Source organism: Hipposideros armiger, unplaced genomic scaffold (assembly GCF_001890085.2).
Source record: "Hipposideros armiger isolate ML-2016 unplaced genomic scaffold, ASM189008v1 scaffold_138, whole genome shotgun sequence".
Classification (NCBI taxonomy): Eukaryota; Metazoa; Chordata; class Mammalia; order Chiroptera; family Hipposideridae; genus Hipposideros; species Hipposideros armiger.
In genome coordinates, this window is record NW_017731488.1 from 3,174,235 (window position 1) to 3,197,056 (window position 22,822).

Here is a 22,822-nt window from a genome sequence, read left to right on the forward strand (position 1 = left end):
AAACTTCTGCCCCCTCTCCTGGGACGCCAGTGGGTGACTCTCTCTCTGAACAGCAGGCGTGACCAGCAGTCACCAACCCTGCTCCCTCCCCTCTCCTGGGCCACCCTACTGCTTCTGCTGGGCCCGAACTGGAACTGGGGTGTCTGTTCATAAATTACCCCCAGGGACAGTTACCCACAGCAGCTGTGCTCGGAACAACCAACCGTTGCTTCCTGGGTTGGTCATTTTTGGGGGTCAGAATATAAACCCAGCCCCCTCGCCAGGAGAGGGGGCATGAAGCAGCCTAAACCTTTTACCGGATTCCATTGTAAATCACTCTATTTAAGGTAAGTTGCTTGGGTCTGAGAGGCAGACACGATGCCGGCCAGATGCTGGGAGGCAGCATCAGCATTCAGCCTGTGCGCCGCTCCTGCGGGCGAGGAGCTGCCAGCAGCTCACCTCCCCTGGTCCCAGCACACTCGCCTCAGCTGAGGGGGGCCTAGAGAGCTGGGCCTCTAGGTCCCCCAATTTGGGTTTCCTCCTAAAGCAAAACGGTTTCCGGCCTTCGTTCCCACCTCCCGCACCAAGGGTGCACCCCCACCCCACACTGGACTCCCTCCCTCCGGAGCTCTGGCCACCAGCTGTGGCTCTCAGTGTTGCCCACCCCCACCACTTCTCCCATTAAACACACACACACCAGAGGTGGATGAATGGCTACAAAGACTTTATCAAATTCTTTAAAATGTTGGCATTTATGTATTTGCGACTATACATAGTTACATGGAATCTTCAGGTCGCAGGACAGCTACCGTGGTACACACGAGCCTGGCAGGGAAGCAAATGAGACCAGGCTTGGAGCCACAGGGCTTTAAAAAACTGGACCTCTTTCTAAGGACCTGAGAGGATCAAGGCAAATGAAGGGAAGGGTGGCTTTAGGGGGTTGGCTTAACCCCACTCACAGCTCAGATCTCCAACTGAAGCTCCTTTCCCATCCTCGGGGAAAGGGACCCATTTTCAGACTGTATCCCCACTACATATGTGCTCACGCCCTAAAATCTTGAAGTGGCAAACACACTCAAGTATCCATTGGAATAGGTCCTTACAAATGTTTACATCAGAGAAAAGAAGGCACTTTGGGAGCTTTACGACTCACTCTCCTACAAGTACATCATTCTACACAGAAAGTAAAAATTGGTTAGTTTCTCAAGTGCATCAGCTGAGTAGAGTTAATACAATAACAACATTGTTCCCTAGTCTTCACTGAGGCACAGAACAAGGTGCATCTGGGGGCTACACCTGGTCCCCAGGTTAGCTGGACCCCAGCAGAGCTCAAAGCCTGATGCCTCTAAGGAGGCCTGACACGTCTCCAGAGCAAAAGTCCTCCGCCTTGGGGCACTGCCCCCATCCTCAGGCCCTGAGGTCAGGGAGGGCGCTGCGGTGGGAAGCAGGCTGAGAGCAGAGCTGGGACACGGTGGGAATGCTTAAGCAGGGTCACCAAAGCCACAGAGACCTCAATCTGTCCGAACTGGCGCTGCAGAGCCGGAGGTTCGGCGCCACGAGAAGAGATTTCACATTAGCCCTGACAACACTGCCTCGGCTCTGCAGTGACATTGGCCAGGGTGTTTCTGAGGGCGCTTGAGCTTCCGGAGGCGAGCTGGAGCTTGGGCCGGCTGCTCTGAGCCTCCAAGGGATCAGGAGCCTGCCCCTCCCAGAGGCCACTCCTTTGGAATGTACTCATCTCACCTCCTGGGCAAAGCCACCAGTCTCTTCTGACCTGCCTACTGGAAGCTGGGCCCCTGGGCCACAGGAATGGGGACAGGTCCCCTGGGCTGAGCAGACCAGGGAGGGAGGTGGCTCCTTGGCTTCAGTGCTTAAGAGTCCTTATGGGCCATTGTTCCGTACTTTTACCAGCCTCAGCTCAGTTTAAATAATCACTAAACTTTGCATTCTACAATTACAGGATTCCAAAGACATATAATGACCTGCATAGGGTCCTTTAACATCTTAAAAGGCTCTGGGTTTAAAGAAGCATTTTTTTTGGGGGGGGGGTGCACATATGCATAAGTAGAGCCCAGAGGGCCTCTTGGCTGAGTGGGTCCCAGCCCCCCCAGCTGAGGAGGCTTCGCAAGGCCGGCTGCTACAAAGCGCCGAGCTTGGCTGCATAGATTTTAATGAGAGCGTCAGGCAGAGCTGTGCTGTTGCTCTCCGGGACTTGCAGATCATTACCAAACCAGCTGTAGGATGAGAACACAGCACATCGAAACCCTAGGAGGTCACTGAGCTAATGATCTAATCCTACCTTCCGCAGGCAGTGCCCCCCCATCCTCCTGCCCCCAGCCTTTTCCACGGTGCACTCTGTCCATTCCAGAAGCCAGGCCAACACCGCCCCCTTCAAGGTCAGAGCAGAATGATAGCAAGTGGCACTGGCTCCCCCTTTTTCCGGAAAGGAAGGGGGTGGGGGTAATTTAGTCAAAGCCATTAGGACCAAACCCTGGCCTGGCGAGGCCCCAGGGTTCCTATTTGGGAGAACCACTGCCCTCTGCCTGCCTCTCCAGCCACTGCTGGGCTGCAGCTGGGGGCACCTTCAATGGACATTTTAGGGTTCTGAAGAATGAACCTTCAGCTTCCAAAGTGCAAGGAGGGGCACACACAGCCTGGTACGCTCAGCACGAGTCAGGTGGCGGCCCTGTGACAGACACACCAGACCTGGGGAGAGGAAGCCGGGCGTGCTGAGGAGCAGCCCCAGCAGGAGGGCATGCTGGCCCCTCCAGGCTCAGTCCCCGCCCGAGTTCAAGGCAAGGAGGCAGAGGAAGAGCATTCAGCCAGGGCACAGCGGCGGTACCCGTGATTACACACTCTCCTCAAGCCGGAGGGGTTTATGAGGGCTTTGGCAATTACTACAACCATTTGCTGTGCTGGGTAGAGACAGATCCTGTTTCTCTTTGTTTCAGGGCTCTGAAAGCAGGAGAAGCCAGGAGAAGCCGGTTTCAGCATAAGAGGCTACACAATAGTTAGGGCAGAAGAGAAGAAACCTCACTGCTGGCCAAAGCTGACCAGTTTTTTTTCTGAATAATAGCACCTGTGTATTAGCTCTGGGAAAAAGGGGGAGCGAGGGAGGGAACATCGCTGTGTGTAGTGAGGAGGGAAGCTGAAAAAAGACCCAGAGTCCCTCTGCTTTTCAGCCCTCCTCACGGCTGCCAGGCCCCCCAGGCAGCTAGCTACCTGTGGCGGCTGCCAGCCTGAGGGACTGAAGTTTCTACAGTTGGCAGAACCTATGCTTAATTGGTGAAATAAAAGGGGGAGGAGTTGAAGAGGAATTGAAAACAGCACCTGTCAAAGCTGCCCACTCCTTCCCTTCTCTCACTACCTCTGGTCCCCCAGAAGGGCAGCTCCCAAGGCCATGCAGTTGGCTGGTGATGGCAAAGGCTTGGAAGCAAAGAATTACAAGAGAGGCCACAAAGGTTAGAGCAGCAGTGACAGGCCTGGCACAGGCCCTGGGCCCTCCTGCTGGGACCCCCACCTATGGTGAGGTCTGGAGCAACACAGAGCCAAGGCTGCTCGCTCAGGTTCCAGCAGGTGCCCACTGTTTGGTCCCAGAAAGCACAGGTGACTTGGAATCAGGAACTCGGGCTCTAGCTCTGTCACCATCCAACTGTGTGATCTTGAGCGAGTCACTTCCCATCCCTAGACTTCGGCATCACTAAGAGGGTAGGACCCAAGGAGCTCCACGGTTCTTCCAGTCCTGAAGCTCCAAGTCTCTAAGCTTAGCACCCTGTGTGTCAGGGCTAGTTTGGTCATGGGTATTAGAGGTTAGAGCTGGGCTGTGGTGCCCAGAGGCACCTGGTGGCAAGGGAGGGGCATTTCAGGGACACTTGAACACCATACTCAGGAGAGGGAACTTGGGAGAGAGGCAACCACCGCAGCCTTTAGAACGGCATCATTTCTGGGCAGAGGGGTTGAGACCTTCTTTAGGGCCTTGATGGCTCCTGGAATGAAGGGCATCCAGACACAGAAACCACTTCGCCAAAGGCAGCCTCGCCCTGCTAATCAGGACAGAAGGGTGCGGCAGTCTGGCTGCAGGGGCATGTGGTCTGCTCTGTGCATGGGAAAGGGACCAGCTGTGTCCATGCAGGCTTTAGGACAGGAACTGGCATTATTCGAAGTAGTTGAGGGCAAGGATTTGGGGAGAAGACCACAGTTAAAAATGGCTCCTAGGAGAAGGCACTGACTCCAATTTAAACCCAATCAAAGGGATCAGCTTTGGGGGTTTTTCCTTCTCTTCAATATGCAACAGTCTCTTGAAGGGAAGAGGGAACGTCTCATCTCAGCTACTGACCCTCAGGGGCCCCATGGGGCCTGACTAAGGGAGCTGGGAAGCACATACTGATTTGGAGGAAGCACTTGGATTTATCTTTGGTTGCTTCAGGGAAGGCTTTGGACCCTTGAAGTTCTTTTTTTCCTCCCCTTTTCCCCCCATGGGACTGTTGGGGAAGGCATCAAAGAAGGCAGATAGGAAGGAAAGTAGAGAGGTGGGCAGCAGGCGGAAAGAGTTAATCTGACCAGTCGTCCTCATCAAACTCAGAGGAGTCATCTTCTGAGTCGCTGTACTCAACAGCAATGCGACGTGACAAGATAGTGGCCACGTCATTGCCCACGACATCTCGCTTCTCTTGTTCCTGCTGCTCTTCAACCCTGCGCAGCTGAAAGCCTGGCGGGAGAGGGAGAGAAGGGTTCAGGAGGTGAGTCAGTCTCAGAATCCATCCAGGACGGAGGAAGGGAAAATGGACACCAATATGTGTAATATGGAAAAGGGCAGCAAAAAAGAAGGATCCTCTGGGAAAACAAAGAGGGAAAGGGGGAGGCAAGAAAACAAAATAAAGATGAAAGTTATGAAACGGTGGCCCTGGTGCTACACATGTCTGAAAGGAAGCCTGCCATTCTGCCCAGCTTCCAGCTCTCGGGCTGGTGAGGACGGCACTTCTCCACATGCTCTCTGCAGGGACTGGCCACCACACCCCATCTAGTAGGCACGCAGTCTGCCCAATTCATCGGTTACCACAGAGCTCAGCTGCCCTAGGTTGTGTCCTCTAGACAATCCCTCAGTTCCTTGAGAATCACAAACAGAAGAAGCCACTCCAGCCCCTTGGGACCAGACCTGGCCTCCGACAGAGAGACAGAATAAAAGCTCCGTGAGAGTGAGATGACGATGAGGGACAGGAGGAAGGTGGAGAGAAAGAAGACAAAAGAGGGACAGGGATAAAAGAAAGGGCGAGAAGGAAGTGGGTGAGAAGGGGGAAAGAGAGTAGGAAGGAAGGGCATAAAAGGCAAAAAAGTAGAGGACAAAGAGTGACTGAATCCAGCTGAAGAAGTACCTTCTAGGACAGTGATTCTTGTTTTTCTCTGGGTCACAAAATGGACACAAACACACACAAAACATAAATTTTCAAGGAGTTCAAAGATCCGAGGTTAAGAATTCTTTACTACTCTAGGGGCCGGCTCAGTGGCTCAGTTGGTTAAGAGTGCGAGCTCTAAGCAACAGGGTCACCAGTTCGATTCCCACATGGGCCAATGAGCTGCACCCAGAGGAGCTGCCAACAGGTGGCAGGATGGCTCAGCTGGTAAGAACACGTGCTCCTAACAAGGTTGCCAGTTCGACTCATGCATGGGATGATGGGCTATGCCCACCCACAACTAAGTTTGAACACGGCACCTTGAGCTGAGCTGCCCTGAGCTGCCAACGGGCAGCCGGATTGCTCAGTGGTTACAGCGTGCGCTCTTAGCAACAAGGTTTCTGGTTTGACTCCCGCATGGGATGGTGGGCCATGCCCACCCACAACTAAGATTGAACATGGCACCTTGAGCTGAGCGGCCACAAGCTGCCGACGGGCGGCTGGATGGCAAGTGGACTTGGAGCTGAGCTAGCTGCGCCCTCCACAACTAAGACTGAAGGACAACAACCTGGCTGTTCCCCTTCCCCAATTCCCCAATAAAATCTTAAAAAAAAACAAAAAACTTCACTACTCTAAATCAAGGTGGAAAGAAATCTAAATCTCCGTATTTTTAGAGTATGTCTTTCTTCAGGATGATGCAAGGCCTGAGGTGCCAATCTCTCCCCCATCCAATGAAAGCTATTCCCTAGGAAGGGCACAGGACCCCTTACCCACCCTCAAATCACCCCAGCTGCAGAAGACAAGGCTCCATGGTCCCGGACCCCCCACAGGATTTACCTTGACGGATGGCTGAAAGCAAGTCGCTGCGGGCATCGCTCACAGGAGGCAAGGAGGACTTGGACTTGGGTGTATCAGAAAGTGGTGGTGATGGTGCGGCAGGCTGGCCATCTGCACCACTGCAAGGGGGAGGAGGGGGCCCCGGAGGAGGCGGAGGAGGGGGAGGAGGAGGTGCTCCTCCTGCTGACTGGGACAAGGGAGGTGGTGGCAGAGTTGGGTAGTCAGCTGCTGGCGGTGGGGGAGGTGGTGGAGGGGCAGTAAAATCGGGGTGAGGTGGGAAAGAGGGGGGTGAAGGTGGTGGTGGGGTCCCTGGGGATCCAAATCCTCCAGGTGGGGGTGGAGGTGGAATGCCCATCGTCGGAGGTGGAGGCGGAGGGGCAGGTGGAGGAGCAAAGCCAGGTTTGGGGCCCAGCGGAGAGCCCATAGGAGGAGCTGGTGGTGGGTGGCTTGGGCTGACCACACTGGATCTTTTGAGTCCAGCTAAGCCAGACCCCCTTTGGTTGTTGTCTGCTGGATAGCTAAAAGGACAAAAAAAAAAAAAAGACCCACCGTCATTTTCAGGATGCAGACATCCACCTATAGTTAAGCTAATCTATAAGCCTAGGTTTATTTTGGTTGACTGTATCCTTTCATTTTGGCTCAAATAGAAAGAAAAGCCTGGGAACGGTCAAGACAGACCAACAATGAAATGGGCGGCCTTGTAAGGTAATGAGCTTCCCATCAACAGAGAAGTACAAGCAGAAATTGAGAAAAACTACCCAAAAGAGGTGGACTTGGGATTCCTCTATCAGGTGAGGGCTGGCCAAGACCTTCACTTCGGTCCCCCTCAAACCTTTCAGATCTCCAAGGGAAGGCACCCTCCCAAAACTTCCACTAAAAGGAATGGTCAATTTCATCCTGGAGCCAGGACTAAGAAAACATGCACGAAAGAAGTGGAAAAAAATTCAAAAACCACCCACCCACCAGGCTCTGTTCCTCAGGCTATTAACATTCCCCAGATCTTGTGAAGGCAGGAAACCCAAGCCAAGCTAACCAAACCTGAGTGGGGTACAGATTTGGGCAAAGGCACCTTCAGTGTTCATGTGGAAAAACTTGAGATTGGAGGGTCTGAGGGTGAGCAGAGACAGGCAATGAATGTGCCACCAGACTTGACCCAGGTTGAGAGGATTAAGGTGCACCTCTCCTGAGTCAGGTATGCTCGGCTGCAGCTGCAAGGTCTCAGGCCATGTGTGAGGCTGAAGGGCTTTTTTCCCCCACCTTTGTATCTGCCCTGCACTAATAACTACTCCTTAGAAAAGCATCCATCTTGGAATTTTCCACATAACTACAAGCCTTAAGATGCAGCTGAGAGGATAACCAGCAGGAAGTGATTTGGGAGGCAGAAGGCGATTTGGGATTAGTGGTTTCAAGAGCCAAGAATGGAGCTGGGGGTGGGGGAGCCGAGAGCACTGCTTTAGGTCTCCATCTGAGGGGTCCTCAACATGTCCAATCTCTGACTCAACAATGTTCAAGGAGAAAAGTGCACCAGGCATCGGAAAGGGAAAAGTGACTGTGAGGAAACACTGAAATCCATCCAGTCTTCAGAGCCCGTCAGCCATAACCTGCTCACTCTTACCCTACACAGCTCTGCCAGGGGTATCAAAACAGACAGGTTCTGAGTTTCATCTCTCTTTTCCCTTTGTTTCATTCTTTCTGGAGATTCTATCCAACAGTGACAGGAACCAGAAGCAACAGGAGAGAAAGGTGACTGTCTCCTAGGTTCCTCGATAACTGAACAGGTATCTGATAAATGTTTTATGGACTGGTTATTCCACTTCAATTCATGCTGAGTTAAAGCTAAGTAAAACACAAGAGATAAGTGGGTGACTTCTATCTTTCAGGTATGGCTAGTAGTAAAGCACACAGGCTCTGGAGTCAGGCTGACCTGCTTTCCCATCAGGTTGGACTCTGCCTCTTACTGGCTCTGTGACCTTAGGTAAGTTCATTGGCCTCTCTGTGCCTTGCCATTTACTCATCTATAAAATGGGTACTTTTATCAAGAGGACTCTTGTGGGGACTTAAGTAACATATATACTGTTTGGTATAATGCCTGGAACTATACAAACACTTGATAAATGTTAATTGTCTCTATTACCTAGACAGATTGGCCTGCATTTGGAATTCTTACTGGGTTGTCAGAGAAGTCATGAAAGTATTTTTTCTATGTCTTTTGTTGCAAAAATGCGTCATGACTTTTCCAACAACCCAATGTTTTGTTCTTGAGTTTTTAACCATCCAGAGTAGATGGACAAGGTACCGCCATTTACCTGAATTCTGCTGGTGGGGGAGGCAAGCTGTCCTCAGAGAAGGAAGAAGGTGGAGAAGCGGAGTCTGACTGCGGTGGTGGTGGGTAGTGGCATACATCCATGTTTTCAACAGAGCCGATGCTGCCATTCTGGTACACCAAGGTAGGCGGATACCTGACAATGAACCCAATGCAAAAACTGTCATTTACAAAGTCTGAGCAGGACTCTCTTGTTTTCTTAAAAGACCCCACAAAAATGCATTTGATAGAAAAGCTATTAGGAAGAAATAAAATAAGTATAATTCCCCATATAGTTTTTGTTATACTGAGATTTTATTTTACAATTAAATATTCTGTTGTTACTACCTCCCAGGTGTTTCTGCGGGATTGTGTGTAGAAATGGGATTCAACCCACATTATCAAGACCCTGCTATTCCTTTGTCAGTGTTGGCCTTGTCAAACCCAGCAGTTCTTTTAAATTCTCTTCCAAACGTTAAGAGCAGCCTATACTCAAATCCCAAAGTCTGTCTTATGGCAAAGGGCAAAGCCAAGCCCCAAGGCTAGTGAGCTGCAAACACATGCCTGGCACACAGCCTGGTTTTGAGGTCAGCAGGCCTCTGGAGTGCTAAGGCCAAGGAGGCATTTGATTGCAAAACCAAATTGAGGACAAATGCAAGGTGCTGTGTGGTAGTTAGATGTGGTCTCTTTGCCAGGTCTCTTATCAAACAAAAACGAGCTGCTGATTAAAGCAGGGTGCTAGGGCTTGCCTCATGAAAACCTGCCCCTCAGAGCACTGGGTCTTGGGTGAATTTGCTCTGGGTGAACAACAAGCCTCCTAATAAGCACAAATACACCAGGCAGCAGCTAGCAAAATGTGGCTGGTTCTGCTCTACCCTGCCCCCTTTTCTTTCCACCATTGTTGGGTTCTAAAGAACATGCCTAAAGCAGACCCCAGGGAAAACAGGGTTGGGGGGAACTGACTGAATCAAATGATGCTCTGATGTGGAAAACCCCCCAAAACCTGGAGTCCTATAGGACAGGCACATCTCTTTATAGGTTCGACAACCAGCATGCCCAGGTAGACCAGCCCAACTGCAAACCTCTTGGACAACAGGAAAATGCGAGGCAAAGTCCTTATTTTTACCATCCTCATTCCACCAAAAAACCCCACAAAACCACCACCTCAAAAAACGAACGTAAAATAGTTGGCATATCCTGATCATGCAAGCTTCTGGCCTTAGAGTCACTGAACCTCTGAATGACAAGGGCCTGTCTGAACAGGATGGGACCACAGAATAAAATGGCCCTTTTACTGGGGGTGAGGGGCGGTAAGGGAGATACCCTCAGGGCTGATTTCCCGGTAGAAAGAAAGGTTCGTTTTTCCTCTCACCATCTTCATCACTCTTTAAAACAAATCTCTTAATCCAGGAAGAACAGTGTCAGAAGTGTCAGGATTTTTAAAAGTCAAGATTTTCATGGTAGAGTTATTTCTAAAAGCAAGAACAACTCAACTCTTTCCTTTTATCATTCCTAGACACCCGGCATGGGCTGGCATAGTTCTGACAGCCAGGATGCAACGTAGTTAGGGGAAAAACCAGGGTGACACTCAAGCCAAGCAGTTGTGGTGACTTGGCTTTGAATGTCACACAGGTCGGACACTAGGATAAGCATCAAACCAAGCTTTAAAACCATTTTTTTTTTCTCTCCTTTTAAACCTCTAGTGTGATTTGGTATTGGGAAATGGGGTCAGACTGACATCTACTATTTCTCCATGGAGATATATAGCCTCAATCCTGGCCGAGTGACCTTTCCCACACTGTCTCTGAGGTCTGCTCTCGGTCCCTTGGCCAGCCTCTCTCCTGAGACCGACAAAAGCTGACTGAAAAGTTGCTGGTGATGTGCACACATTCTCTGCCCCGCCCTCCCCGCTCCTGTGAAATGCCCGGCTCTTAGGCACAACCTTCAAATCAATGCTCTGGAGGCAAAGGGCTCCTAGGACCACTTTTTTCCCCTTGCCAGTCTTGCCTTTGAGGCCTGTAGACAAACCAATGTCTGGAAGAGTAAGGGCACTAGAAGCCATGGGCTTTCTTTTCCAGACCACTTTGGTCACCTCATTTAAACTGCTGAGTCTTGATTTATTTAGCAAATTTTAATCACCAGATGGATGCACTTTAAAATAGCTGATTAACAGTGGTATTGATCTCAGCCATACAGCCAGGCTTCAGTGGGTGTGAAAGGTGTCACACCAGAACTGTCAGACTGTTGCCCCCAGGTCCTCAGCCCCTTCAAAGAAGCATACCAATAGCACAAGAGCATCACCTACCCAGAAGGTCCCAGCTTTTCTTTGGATTCCACAAATTCTTGTCCCATCTTCATTTTCTCCCACTCTTCCTTACGTGTCTTGATTTTACGTGGGTTTACATTCCCTCGATTTGGATTATCTTTCTTTTCTTTCTATAATAAAAAAGAAACAAAAAAAATCCTTTGTAAAACATTTTCCAAAGTTCTTCATTAAAATTCCATCTACCTTCATGGATACACACCCAAGAGATGAACTGCTTAGACAACATATAGTAACGGCAGAATTTATAGAATTACTGGGTTTGAAGTGACCTGGAGGTCACCTTACCCAAACCACCTTCTGGGCTCAAACGCACTCACTCCATCCCACATTCAAACACCTCTAGCGATGGGAAATCCACTGCCTCTTTGGGTAACTCATTCATATTTTTGAGCAGCTCTAATTGTTAGGACGTAAGTAAATAGCTATTTGTTATTCTCTCTGCCACAAAGATCAGTCAAGAGAGATGAGAAGTACTGACAGTTGTAGATATCTGGGGCAGATATAAGGAAATCATTAAAAAAACAAAACAACCAATGAAGAGTTCTTCAGCCTGTGCAGCTGCACTAGCCCCTGGCACTCTCTTAGGCCTCCTGGCAGCCATGCTAATGGGATTGTGAGGTTGCAACTGGTAGGTCATATGCTTACATACATCACTGGGAATCTAAGGGGAGAGGAGCAGCTCCAGAAACCAGGCCTATGCCCCCATCCCTGCCCCGCCCTGCCAGTAGTGAAGGTGTTAAACTGCTCCTATTGCAAATCCAACACTGGAGAGCCTTGTGCTGATCTCTGAGAAATGAGCTGCAAAACTGGCAGGGAAGGGACTAGCCTAGCTTGAGTGTCCAGCAGAGTCAGGTGCAAATTGCAAGAGAAATAAATGGTGAATAGAAAAGTCAATTTCTAAAACTCAGCCTGAATATACTCAATTGTTAATAGCGCTGTGGGGAACACACACATTTTTGGTGTGATTTATACTTTCATCTTGGTTGTGCTTGGAGTGGACACATTTTTTTAAGAGTTTCACCTGGCATCCAAGCAAGCAGCCACACGGAATGATTACTTCACATAAGACTGGCTTCCTTTTTATCCCCCCTCCACAATTGTGCCTACTGATGTGTAGAACAGAGGCCCCTTTCCCCTCACCCTATGCTTTCTCTTCTCTTTCATGATATCCTTGGTGTCCTGCAGCATCTTCTCCTTCCAAAGATCAAAGAAGTACGAAGGGTCTGTGTAGAATTTGAGTGCCTCTTTCCCATCGTCCCTGGGATAGAAATGAAGACAAGTAGCTATTAGTAGACAGATGAGCTCCTAACCAAATCCAATATTCCAAATACCTACCATTTAGCAGTTTTTACACTCAGGAATCAAAAAGTCATTGAGATTGATTGCATATTTCCTCTCCCATACCAGCATTCCAATGCCCCTTGAATGCCACCTCTTTATTTATCTGGCTTAAGAACCTTAGTCTTATTTTCAATTCCTGCTGGAGGAATTTGCATGGTCAGGGCAAAGAATGGGCTACAGCAGCGGGGAGCCTGATTATTTCTAATGATCTGCATGGCCACAGACATCTCCCTGAGGATATCTGGATATCAGGGCATATCAGAAGGGATTTCTGCCACTGGTTCCCTTTCCCCATACCAATTCCTCTGGACTCTCTACGAGGCATTAGTGGTGTCCCACCCACTTGAAATCTGTGCACTCATGTATAGGTTCACATGTGTACATGTATACATATATACATGATGTATATGTGTGCGGCTGTTAATCCTCTGTAAAAACAGATACCCATAGCCCGCAAACTTCTTAATCTCTTCTATAACAGCTCAGCATCTGCCCCATTCCCCTACCACAAGGGGGCCCTGTTGAGAACAGCCAGCCAGATGTTTTATGACCACAGGGTTTAATTACCATCTCTTAGTGGCTGTGACTGGCAGAGTGCAGAGTGAGTTACTCAGGGTCAATGTAAGGGTTATCCACCAGATTCGATCCCGGCTGGAATCCTGCACCTTGGCATAAGTCTCTCTCATGTTCCAGAAAGCATGTGCTTAGCGGTGGACATTTATTTTAACACTATTCTGAACTGCAAAGAATTGGAAAGGCAGTTCTACTCTCTGGCTTCCAATCCTATCACAACACACAGAAAGCATTTCCAAATCACACACTAATGATTTTTATATTAAATCGTGTTCTGAGTTAGCTACACCTCCGCTCATGTCTGTTAGGCCAAATGCAGATAACTGAGAGGAGAATGTTAGAAAGGAAAATGCCATTACCTAAAAAATAAACTTGTCTTAATATCATGCTTATCCAGGCCTACCACACAAACCCTATCCCTTCAATATTATCAGGTGTGTATTCTCTTCTGCCCCATAGCGCCTCTGCCCGAATCCAACTAAATGATGGAGTCTGCGGAATCACATCTCTGTCCTGCTATGCTAGCAGGCCCCTTTGAAAGCCAAGGAAGAAACATAATTTCACCCAGTAATAATATAGGCCAGACGCCATGTACTTTCTTAGTGTCTGTGTGAGAAGCTCCCAGGCTCCTATTCCAGGCCTCTGGACCAGGCAGGTGTCCCTGAATTTCTCTCTCTCTCACACACACACACACACACACACACACACACACACACACTCTCTCTCTCTCTCTCTCTCTCTCTCTCTCTCTCTCTCTCTCTCTACTTTGCAGTAGACCCAAGTCTCACAGACGGTATCTGCCTCTAGCTATCTGTAATTACTTTTTACCTGTTCCAAAGATATTTGTGGATGCAAGCAAGATAAATATTCGCTTTCTGCCCCTGCTCAGTGGTTATACGCAGGGTGATAACACTGCCAGACCACTAGAGGAGAAGGGCTTGAAGTCGTCTATAGGCTATCTACCTTATTTTTCAAGTCCAGCTGCAGCAGTATAGGTCCTTTCAAAGAGGAATGTTGAAAGGATGTCTAAAACAAAGTGAACGATACTCATTTGGAAGAATGCCAGTTACTCCTTAAGCTTTGGAAGGACCCTCAAGGCCCAGAGCAGCCAGTCCACACGGCTGGCCCTACTAACACGCCCAAACATCTGGTAATCTAGTGGTTTCCGAGTAAGTGGGAGCCTTGCTAGAATGTTGCCCCTGGGATGCATGCTATAGGACTGCCTTGTAACAAAAGTCCTCTTGGTTCTAGAATAACTAAATTCCTTGGATGGAATCCAAAATGGACCTGGCTTATACCAAATTAAACTCTGCAGCAGGCAATACTATAGCAAACTTCAATATATATTACATTTACTATGTATTTCAGAAACCAAACAATAACAGGTGACAATTGTTTATGTGGTAAATGTTAGCCTCTGCTGCCACGAGCAACTCTGAGGTAGGTAATAAGCTTTGATACAATTCTCTGACGTAAACAATATCTTTAAATAAAAAGAATCTAATATTGTTAGCCATGGGCCAAAAACAAGGAGGAGCTAGCTAGGTTACCTGTAAGGGGTGAGATTGTTGAGAGGTGGAGGAGTATCACAGGTGTTGTATGTTTCCAGGACAGGTACGGGGAGAGAGTTTCTGTCAAAAAGCTTCTGGTCTTGAATGGTAGAGCTTCTGAAGGCCTTTCGGGTGTTGATTCCTTGTAGTGACACTGAGAGAAGATGGAAGGCATTAGAAAATGGACGACAGGCTATCTGAGCAAACACTGAGTCACAGCAGTCGGAGAGGCCTCAGCTGCTACATTTCTTGGCTGCGGCTGTCTGCAGCCAGGTTTTTTTTGTGTTTTTTTTTTTCTTCTCCCCCTCTGGGGAAGCCCCACAAGGCTGTCAGCAGCCCAGCCATTTCATGACTGAACAAAATGAGGCAACACAAAGGTTTACTATGTGGCCAGATCTAGCAGGCCTCTCCTTAGGAGGAATGAATCTTCCAAGTACTTTTATGGTAGCAAAACAAGATTGGGGGAGGGGGAATCTAAGAAACAGGGAATTGGGGGAATGGGAGAGGGGGAAGCGTGTGGGAGTGTGGTAGAACTAAAACGGTTTCTCTACGCCACCCAGGCTTGTGTCATTTCAAAGCAGAACTCCATAGGTCTCTGAGATTTCTCCCCCCCCCCTTTTTTTTTTAATAAATCAGGAAAAAAAAAATCCTAAGAAACTGCTCAGCAGAGCCTGCAAATGCTGAGCTCAGCTTCCTTACCTTCTTCTTCCTTGGGATCCAGCTGAGTGACTTTAACTTGTAGGCGGTCGACCCTCTCAGCAAGGGAGCTTACCCGAGAGGCAAAGGTATTTGCCTGAATAAAGAGCTCTCCAAAAATGTCCTCTGCAAATTTACCTGAAAGAGCAAAGAAACCAAGTCACTAGTGCATAAAAGTGACATAAATGGTCAGAAAAAATGGCTACTGAAGATCATACTCCGTCTCCCAATCACCCCTCCTCCCCTAAGATCATTTGGGTTATATGTAGGTGCTTGCTCTTGGAGACAGAGGCATACACCCTCCATAGCTTGGGCACTCTTCATATGTTCTAACAGTCTTCTTGGCAAACTCTCAACAGTCATGAAACTCAAAGTCAGCTGAATAAAATCGAAAAATAGAAATACAAAAATGAATCCTGGAGGGGTAGACATTTGCCCAAAGCTATTAGCCCCTTGCCACTCTGTAAAAGCACTTTGTAAAGTGGTTCTGGTTGGCCGGCCGTGTGGCACGTTGGTTAGGAGTTGGCTTGGGACGCCAGCTCTGAGCAGCAGGGCCCCGGTTTGGATCCCACATGAGGACCAGTAACGCTGCGCCCTCTACAGCTGAGATGGTGAACAACAGCTCGACCTGGAGCTGGGCTGCCATGAGTCGCTGGTGACGGCGTAGGCTGCAGAGGGGCCAGCCGGCAGCAGGCGTGAGCTTTCGTGAGCTGCCATGAGTCACCGTGAGCGTCTGTCCAATGGTCGGTGAGCAACTGCCTCAGCCGGGAAGAGCGCAATGATCACAATACCACCATGGGCCAGTGAAATGACGTCCTCCACAACTAGACTGAAGAACAAGGGGACAGCAACTTGTCTGTTCCCCTTCTCCAATACCCCAATGCAGTTCCCCTCCCCCAATTCCCCAATAAAATCTTAAAAAAAAAATGGTTCTGGAAAACAGATTGGGAGTTAGGTTTTTCTAGGTGTCTACAATTAACATGAAAAATAAGAAATTACGTCCTCAGTGGAGCCTCAAAAGTACACTGAATAACCATGATGAGTCGTGGTATCTTTCAGGAGCCTTGAACTTATCAGCAACTCACAGCAGAGACTTATAACTTCTTCTAAAGGGGTGAAAAGGTTATTTTATGTTTTATAACCTAGAACTTTGAAAGTCTTCACTCTAGGTTATAATCCTGCAAATCTACATCTCAGGGAACAAGTGAAAAGCTGAAACTTTCAAACCCTCCCTGAAAAACAACATACCAGTGGTCTCTTTCCACAATGTCTTGTTTTTTAGAAAAAGAAAAGACTTCCGTATTTCCGTACTGTCAACCCTGGAATGCAAGGAGAATTTGCAGCCAAAGAAACATAACAGCAATTTGACGCTACCTCCATATTGTCATTCCAAGCCACAAAGCACATTCTTGCTCAGAATGAAAAGTGGTGCAAACAAACAAATACACCATCTGAGTTTCTTACTTGCAAGGTGAAGGCAATAAGTGACTATGCTCAACCAAAAGATAATTTCTTTAAGAACTATTTAAAGTAGGCTCTGATTTTTTGCTTCTAAACTTCATTTTTGCTGACTCTGCACTTGGGGGGGGGGGGGGGGGGGGAGATGAGTCCAAAAGGCCAAAGCTGCACCTTTAGGGTGAACTGCAGCTCACCTTCCCAGAGTAACCTGGAGAGTAAGGATAAGACCAATCAACTGCATATTTTGAACTGCTGGTAAATTTAGTCAATAAGGAGTTTCTAATCAAGGAAAGGAGCAAGTCTTTGCATACTGAATGGCTTTGTGATCTAAACAGCTATGGGAAGCTCCTGGGCTCAAAGGACTCCAATTGGCTAACGAGCTGCATTGCTGAATTGCTACTTGTCATGCTGAGGATCCTATCTGATCCCTGTCCATAATATGGCTAAGTTCTATTTAAAAACATTGTAATCATGCTTGTGCAGGTAATGGAAAATTACGAGGGGAAGGCTAAAGCTGAGAGACATGCAACATTAATGTGTGGAAAATAAACCAGGCTCAGAAATATCTGTTAACCATCCAGCTGTTCTGGAGGAAAAGAAAACCCCAAATTAACTTACCTTTGTCACTAAGCGAGTACCCAGGATTTCCTGCTCCTCAGTGAAGGGAGTAGTGACAGTGGAAATATAGGCTCAGTGTGGCACAGTGGTTTGCAAGATAAAATCTTACAAAGAACCCCAACATACAGAAATGGTAACACTGAGAATGCTATTTGACGAGGGAGTGAGGTGGTGTGAAGGCTTCCCCAATGTCACATCACGTCAGGCCCTTGACATACTTAGAAAGATAAGATAATACATGGAAGAAGCAGTGGACTTCAAATCAGAAAATACGGATTTACAAATCAGAAAATATGGATTTAAGTCTCGGTTCTTTCTACTTACACCAGTGTACGTCTCAGCAAGTCACAAGCCTCAGTTTCCTCATCTTGTAAAACAGGGATAACTAGATCTAACTCACCAAGGTGTCATGGGATTAAATGAGCTGAAAATGTAAGTTGTTACAGTAAGCTTCTCCCTTACATTGCTCAACCACATCAGGTGACTTCTAAGAGTGTGAATAACTAAACATCCTAAGTTGTACACTTAGAGAAAATTTAAAATATAATTCCAGTCTGTAATTTTATAGTCCCGATTCTTCGAGTACTAAAAATTACTCCAACCTCTGAAAACAGAAGTGCGGACTTATATAGGAGAAAAACAAAGTGCCTTGTTCAGAGTTAAATTTCACTCATTCAGATTACTAAGACACACCCACTATCACATCAGGACATTCCTAATAGATATCACATTTTGCAAAAGATTCCAGAAGCAGTCTTTGATTTTTTTTTCCCCTTAGCAGTAGAACTTCTCAAATGAAATCTTATATGGAACTGGAACAGGTAAAAGTGATTTTTAAACATGTGAAGCTACTCTTTTTGAAGTCTGAGTGGGAGTCTTGGAGCCCCCCCAATGGCATGGCCCCACTGCACTAGGTTAGAAAATCCAGTATCATAGCATGATTTCTTAATGACCCAAGCGGGGGTTCCACTCTTCTGGGTGGTCAAAAGTGCTGGCTGGCTGTGCCTTTATTTCCTAAGATATGGCAACCTAATATGTGAAATACCAATCTCACTGCACTAAGGGAAAATAAGAATTCTGGATACGCTATCACGGAGCAACCCATGGCTGTGGAATTTTTAGTTTTGTGCTTTATCCATTCCATAATCAGACTTCCCCTACTAGAATGAGCATTTCTGGCTACAGTACAACATATGAGGCCATGGTCATGAGCCTGGAGCACATGTGAGCCCATTCCTGTGCCCCTTTCTGCTAGATGGAATCCTAGCATTTTTCAAGGCCTGGTTCAAATGTAACCTCTTCTTTGAAGCCTTCCTTGACCCTCCCTATCCTCACCTGTGCTCCCACTCCCCACAGAAAGTATTCCTTTCTTCCTGTATTCACTGTACACCAACAGCATGAAACAGTGGCGATAATACAGACATGAATTATTCAACAAACATGTACTGGGTGTCAGGTACTGTACAAGATAGACACTGGGGTTGAAGGACAAATAACTCGTGATTTCTGCCTTCAAAGAATTTTTAACTTAAGAAATATAATTTTCAATATAACATGGTAGTTAATAATTCAGGCATAAATAGAAGCTCAGAAGAGCACTGAGTCCAACCTGGGGGAGGAGATCCCTGAGCTGGGCCTTAAAGATCAGCTACAAGGATGGCAAGGGGTCTGCAGACAGGGGCAAGGGTGCCACATGGAGGTGTGAGGGTGGTCTGTCCCCGAGGAACTACAAGCAGCTGATAATTCACTCTTTCTTGCTTCCTTGTCCCCCTCTTTTTTCTCTTTTTCATTTTAAAGGGATCTTTTTAAAAGATTGTAAAATGGGGGCCGGCCGAGTGGCGCGATGGTTAAGAGCTGGCTTAGGACGCCAGAGGGCCCTGGTTCGGATCCCACCTATGAGGGCCAGTGACACTGCCCTCTACAGCTAAGATGCTGAACAACAGCTCAACCTGGAGCTGGGCTGCCCTGAGTTGCCGGTGACGGCGTAGGCTGCAGCCCCTGATGCAGTGGGTTGCCATGGGCTACCGTGTGTAGCCAGCAGCCAGCGTGAGCGGCCAGCAGCCACAGTGAGCGGCCGTCCAGAAGCCGGCGACTGATCTGCCTCGCCCGGGAAGAGCGCAATGATGGTGCCAACTTGGGCCAGTGAAGCGACGTCCTCCACAACTAGACTGAAGAACAAAAGGACAGCAACTTGTCTGTTCCCCTTCCCCCAATTCCCCAATTAAAAAAAAAAAAAGATTGTAAAATGGGAGAAGATAGAGTGCAGAGAAGGAGACTGGAAAGGAAGGCAAGTCTTAAGAGTCCTGAATGCCAGGCCAAGGCACTTAGATAATCCCATAGTGAGGAACAGGGGAGATAAACAGTTAACATTTGTACTGTTAGTTTAAAAACACTTTCTAAATTACAAAAGTTAACACAGACTTAACTTAAAAATTCAAACAACTCAGAATTATGAAAGTAAAATGTGAGATTTGTGTTTTGGGCAGGACACTCTGGCAGGGGTATAGGTTTAAGATTTATAAGATTTTTAGGTTTATAGGCTTAAGGGGGGGTTGATCAGAGAAAGAGAGGCCAGAGGGAGGCTGGGGCAATAGTTTAGGTGAGAGTCAATAAAGGTCTGAACCAGGGTTGTATTGATAGCGACTGGAGTAGGGGGCTGAGAGGAGAAATCCTTAGGAAGTCTGACTTGCCTCTTACTGGCTGTTGCCTCTCTGGACAAGTTACCTTACTTATTTGAGCCTCCATTTCTTCATCTGAAAAATGGGCACACCATCACCTACTCTCATGGGATTATTGAGAGGATTAAATGAGATGATCTACGTAAAGGTCCTATTAAAACCTGGCATAAAGCAGGCAATCAACAAATCTGAGTTCCCTCTCCCCATTCTCTTTAAGGATTATTTATTTCTGTCTCCTCTGGTAGATTATGAGCTCCTGGAAGGCGAGGCCATTTATTATCGCTGTATCCCCTTAGCATCTGGCACATAAAATATGTTCAATGCATGTTTACAGGATGAATAAAGGGTCAGGTAGCTCCAAAGTGTTAGGAAATCTGGTTTCTGTAGGCACAAGCTGACCCGGCCCTCAGATCCGCTTCCTTAAGATACGAAGGTCTGATCACAAGTGGGAGAGTGAGCAATGGCATCCATCAACACTACCCTGGAAAAACACCTGAGAGGAAGCATAACTCCTGCTGAGTGAGAATAAGAAGCATCATTAGCTAGATGTCCTTTGTCCTATAGAGAAGGAACCAGTGTGTGATTGACTTCCACCCATTTGGCCTTCTCCGAGTGACAGAAGCAGAAATGATGCTTTTAAGAAGCGGTGAGGCTCTCTGCAGCCTCCGTGTGCTTCCTTGCCAGCGCACTGCTGTTGCACTGCTGTCAGTGCTCCTTTGTGTAAGGCAGGCACAGGCAGGGTTTCATTTTTTCGTGACGCCCATCCAGGTTTCCCTAAGCCCTGGATCAACCAACATGGCCTCTGAGCTAGGTGAAGGCTTAGGAATCTCAGACCCCATACATCATCTGGGCACAGAGCTCTGTCTCCTCAGGCCCCTATTGTAAAGGCAGGGTCTATTACTATCTGGGGGAATGCAGGCTTTCTTGATATTCCACTGCCTCCTTCACTAAGGGCAGTGATGCGGTAGGAGGGGTGTCTGAAATAATTCACACCCAGATGCCTTTGCTAAGGAAGAGCACTACAATGGCATTTGGACGGAGCTTCTTATGGGAGCTGGAGTGGCACTAGACAAACGCACAGCCTATCCAAGCGTCTGCCCTTCCCATACCTCGGCTTCGAGCAAACAAAGTCAGCTTGATTCAGAATTGAAATCCAAACCACATGCATGTACCCCACCCAAGGCTGTCTCATTCATTCTTGCCAATTAAAAAAAAAAATTACAGTTGAGTTGGCTTTCCCTCAGCTCCAAAACAGGCCGGGCTACCCCCCATCCTCCTCCTCGAGAATGGCTCCAGCTACAATTTGTGTCACTGTTGTGTTCACGCAGCTTGCAAAACTCCCAATACCCCAGAGACTGCAGAAGTAATTTGTACCCTGAACTTGGACCTGGGGGCTTGAAGCACAATTAAATGTGTACCAGAGTAGACAAGTCAGCCAGAATCTCTCTGAGTGCATGTTTGCTTTACTCCTCTTTGGGAAGAAAAAGGGGGTTGTCGGGTAGATAAAAACTATTGGCACATTTGAGGCTTCAACAAAGTCAGGCTACATCGAACAGCTCGTGCAATTACAGGCACATTCCCCAAACCAAGATACTGCTCTGTGAACCTCCCACTTTACACACAGAGAATTCTGCTCTGTCATTCCATCTGCAGTTTCTGCTGCAGCCCTTCCTGCCACCCTTCCCACAGATTTCTTTTGAAGCAGGTGGAGGGGGAGGTGGAGGGACCCTAGAGGGTGGTGGTAGATGAAGCAAGGGTTGAAGGGAAGAAATCTGTACCAAAAAGGAGCCTCTCTTTGGGGAGGGGGTGGGCAGGATGCATTTTCGCATTACCTAGGGAAGGCAGATGGGGGAGAAATAGGAACACAGGAGGAGAAGGAAACTAAATAAAGAGTACCAACGACCCCTGAGGGCAAAGCACAGGCTCTCTGCGGCACTCACTCAGGCTGCCCAGCTGTCGGATGACATTTGCCAGGGTGATGTTGGTCACGCATTCCAGCTCGCTTCTAACGCTAGGCAACGTCTGACGGCACAGGTGCCTTGGCTCGATGTTCCTCGTTACTAACGGCATGGTGGACCTGCTTCAGGCAATGTTCTGAATGATGAAAAACAACCTAAAAAAGAAATAACAGGAAAGTATTACCCAACCACAAATTCCAGGCACACTAGGGCTGTGTGAGTTTTTTCTTTTGTCTTGCTCTGATCTGAAACAGCTTTAAAATCATCTTCTCTCTCCCTATCTTTTTTAAGACCCCCTCGCTCTCCACCCCTTTTTTTTAAAGGTTTGCTAATAGAAGGCTTGCTGGATAAGTTTAGAGATTCTGAACTGGTAACTGCTGACTGAGGTACACAGGCAGCATAAAAACCTTAAAATAACGACTATGCTCCAACCAACAAGAGTCTCCAGAGGCGAGGAGGCATGGTCAGAAAACAGCCCACTCAGCAGATCCTAGCCGGTACAGATCCTCTATCCTTGGGGTGTCCACAGCCAGGACAGGTCAGATTCCTGATGATCAATTATAAGGATCAAAAAAAGAGCTTCTGTTATTTGATAATCTCCACCATGAAATTAAGCTGCCAATCGTGACTCCATTGATCTACATCAGGACATAACTTCCCCAGTTCTTCCCTGATGGATGACTGTTAATGTACAACTGAATACGAGCTGCCAGTATCTATTAACACTACGGAAGTTTAGTCTGTAAATTGACAAAATGAAAGAATATCAAGGAAAATTTTACATGTTCAATATGTCAAACATGATGCCGAGCAAACTGTGCTAGTAAGATTGCCTAGTCTTTTCCACCCAACCAACTCCCTTTCTCCCATCCGGATTAACACACCTGGGCCAAAAGACTCTTAAGACAGCAGGAAGTGTCTGGAGCTGATCCGGAAACCTTCCAGTTACTGTTTCTTATCCGGTCGGCTGAGCCCCTTTCCCTAGGAAATCCCCCAGCACTTCAGGTTCATGCTGAGCTATTGTTTTAGAGTTAGATTACCAAATTCCTAGCTTTACAAGGATAGGAGCAGGTTTTAAGTCTCAACAAAATAGATATGACTACAGCCAAAGCACAC

The 22,822-nt window shown here is 47.7% G+C and overlaps 1 protein-coding gene across 2 annotated transcripts in view; it reads right to left on the bottom strand.

The window, feature by feature from the left end:
• Positions 1–682: 682 nt before the first annotated feature.
• Positions 683–22,822, bottom strand: part of WASF2 (WASP family member 2) — a 65,507-nt gene continuing 43,367 nt past the window's right edge. For both annotated transcript variants that reach the window (XM_019650219.1, XM_019650220.1), the window contains exons 2-9: positions 21,689–21,861; positions 14,998–15,132; positions 14,299–14,452; positions 11,975–12,092; positions 10,814–10,944; positions 8,513–8,665; positions 6,207–6,724; positions 683–4,687 (exon numbers count right to left, since the gene is read on the bottom strand). In XM_019650219.1, coding sequence (XP_019505764.1) covers positions 4,530–4,687; positions 6,207–6,724; positions 8,513–8,665; positions 10,814–10,944; positions 11,975–12,092; positions 14,299–14,452; positions 14,998–15,132; positions 21,689–21,818 — 1,497 coding nt within the window. In that variant the 5' untranslated portion in view covers positions 21,819–21,861 and the 3' untranslated portion in view covers positions 683–4,529. The remainder of the gene's footprint in view (positions 4,688–6,206; positions 6,725–8,512; positions 8,666–10,813; positions 10,945–11,974; positions 12,093–14,298; positions 14,453–14,997; positions 15,133–21,688; positions 21,862–22,822) is intronic.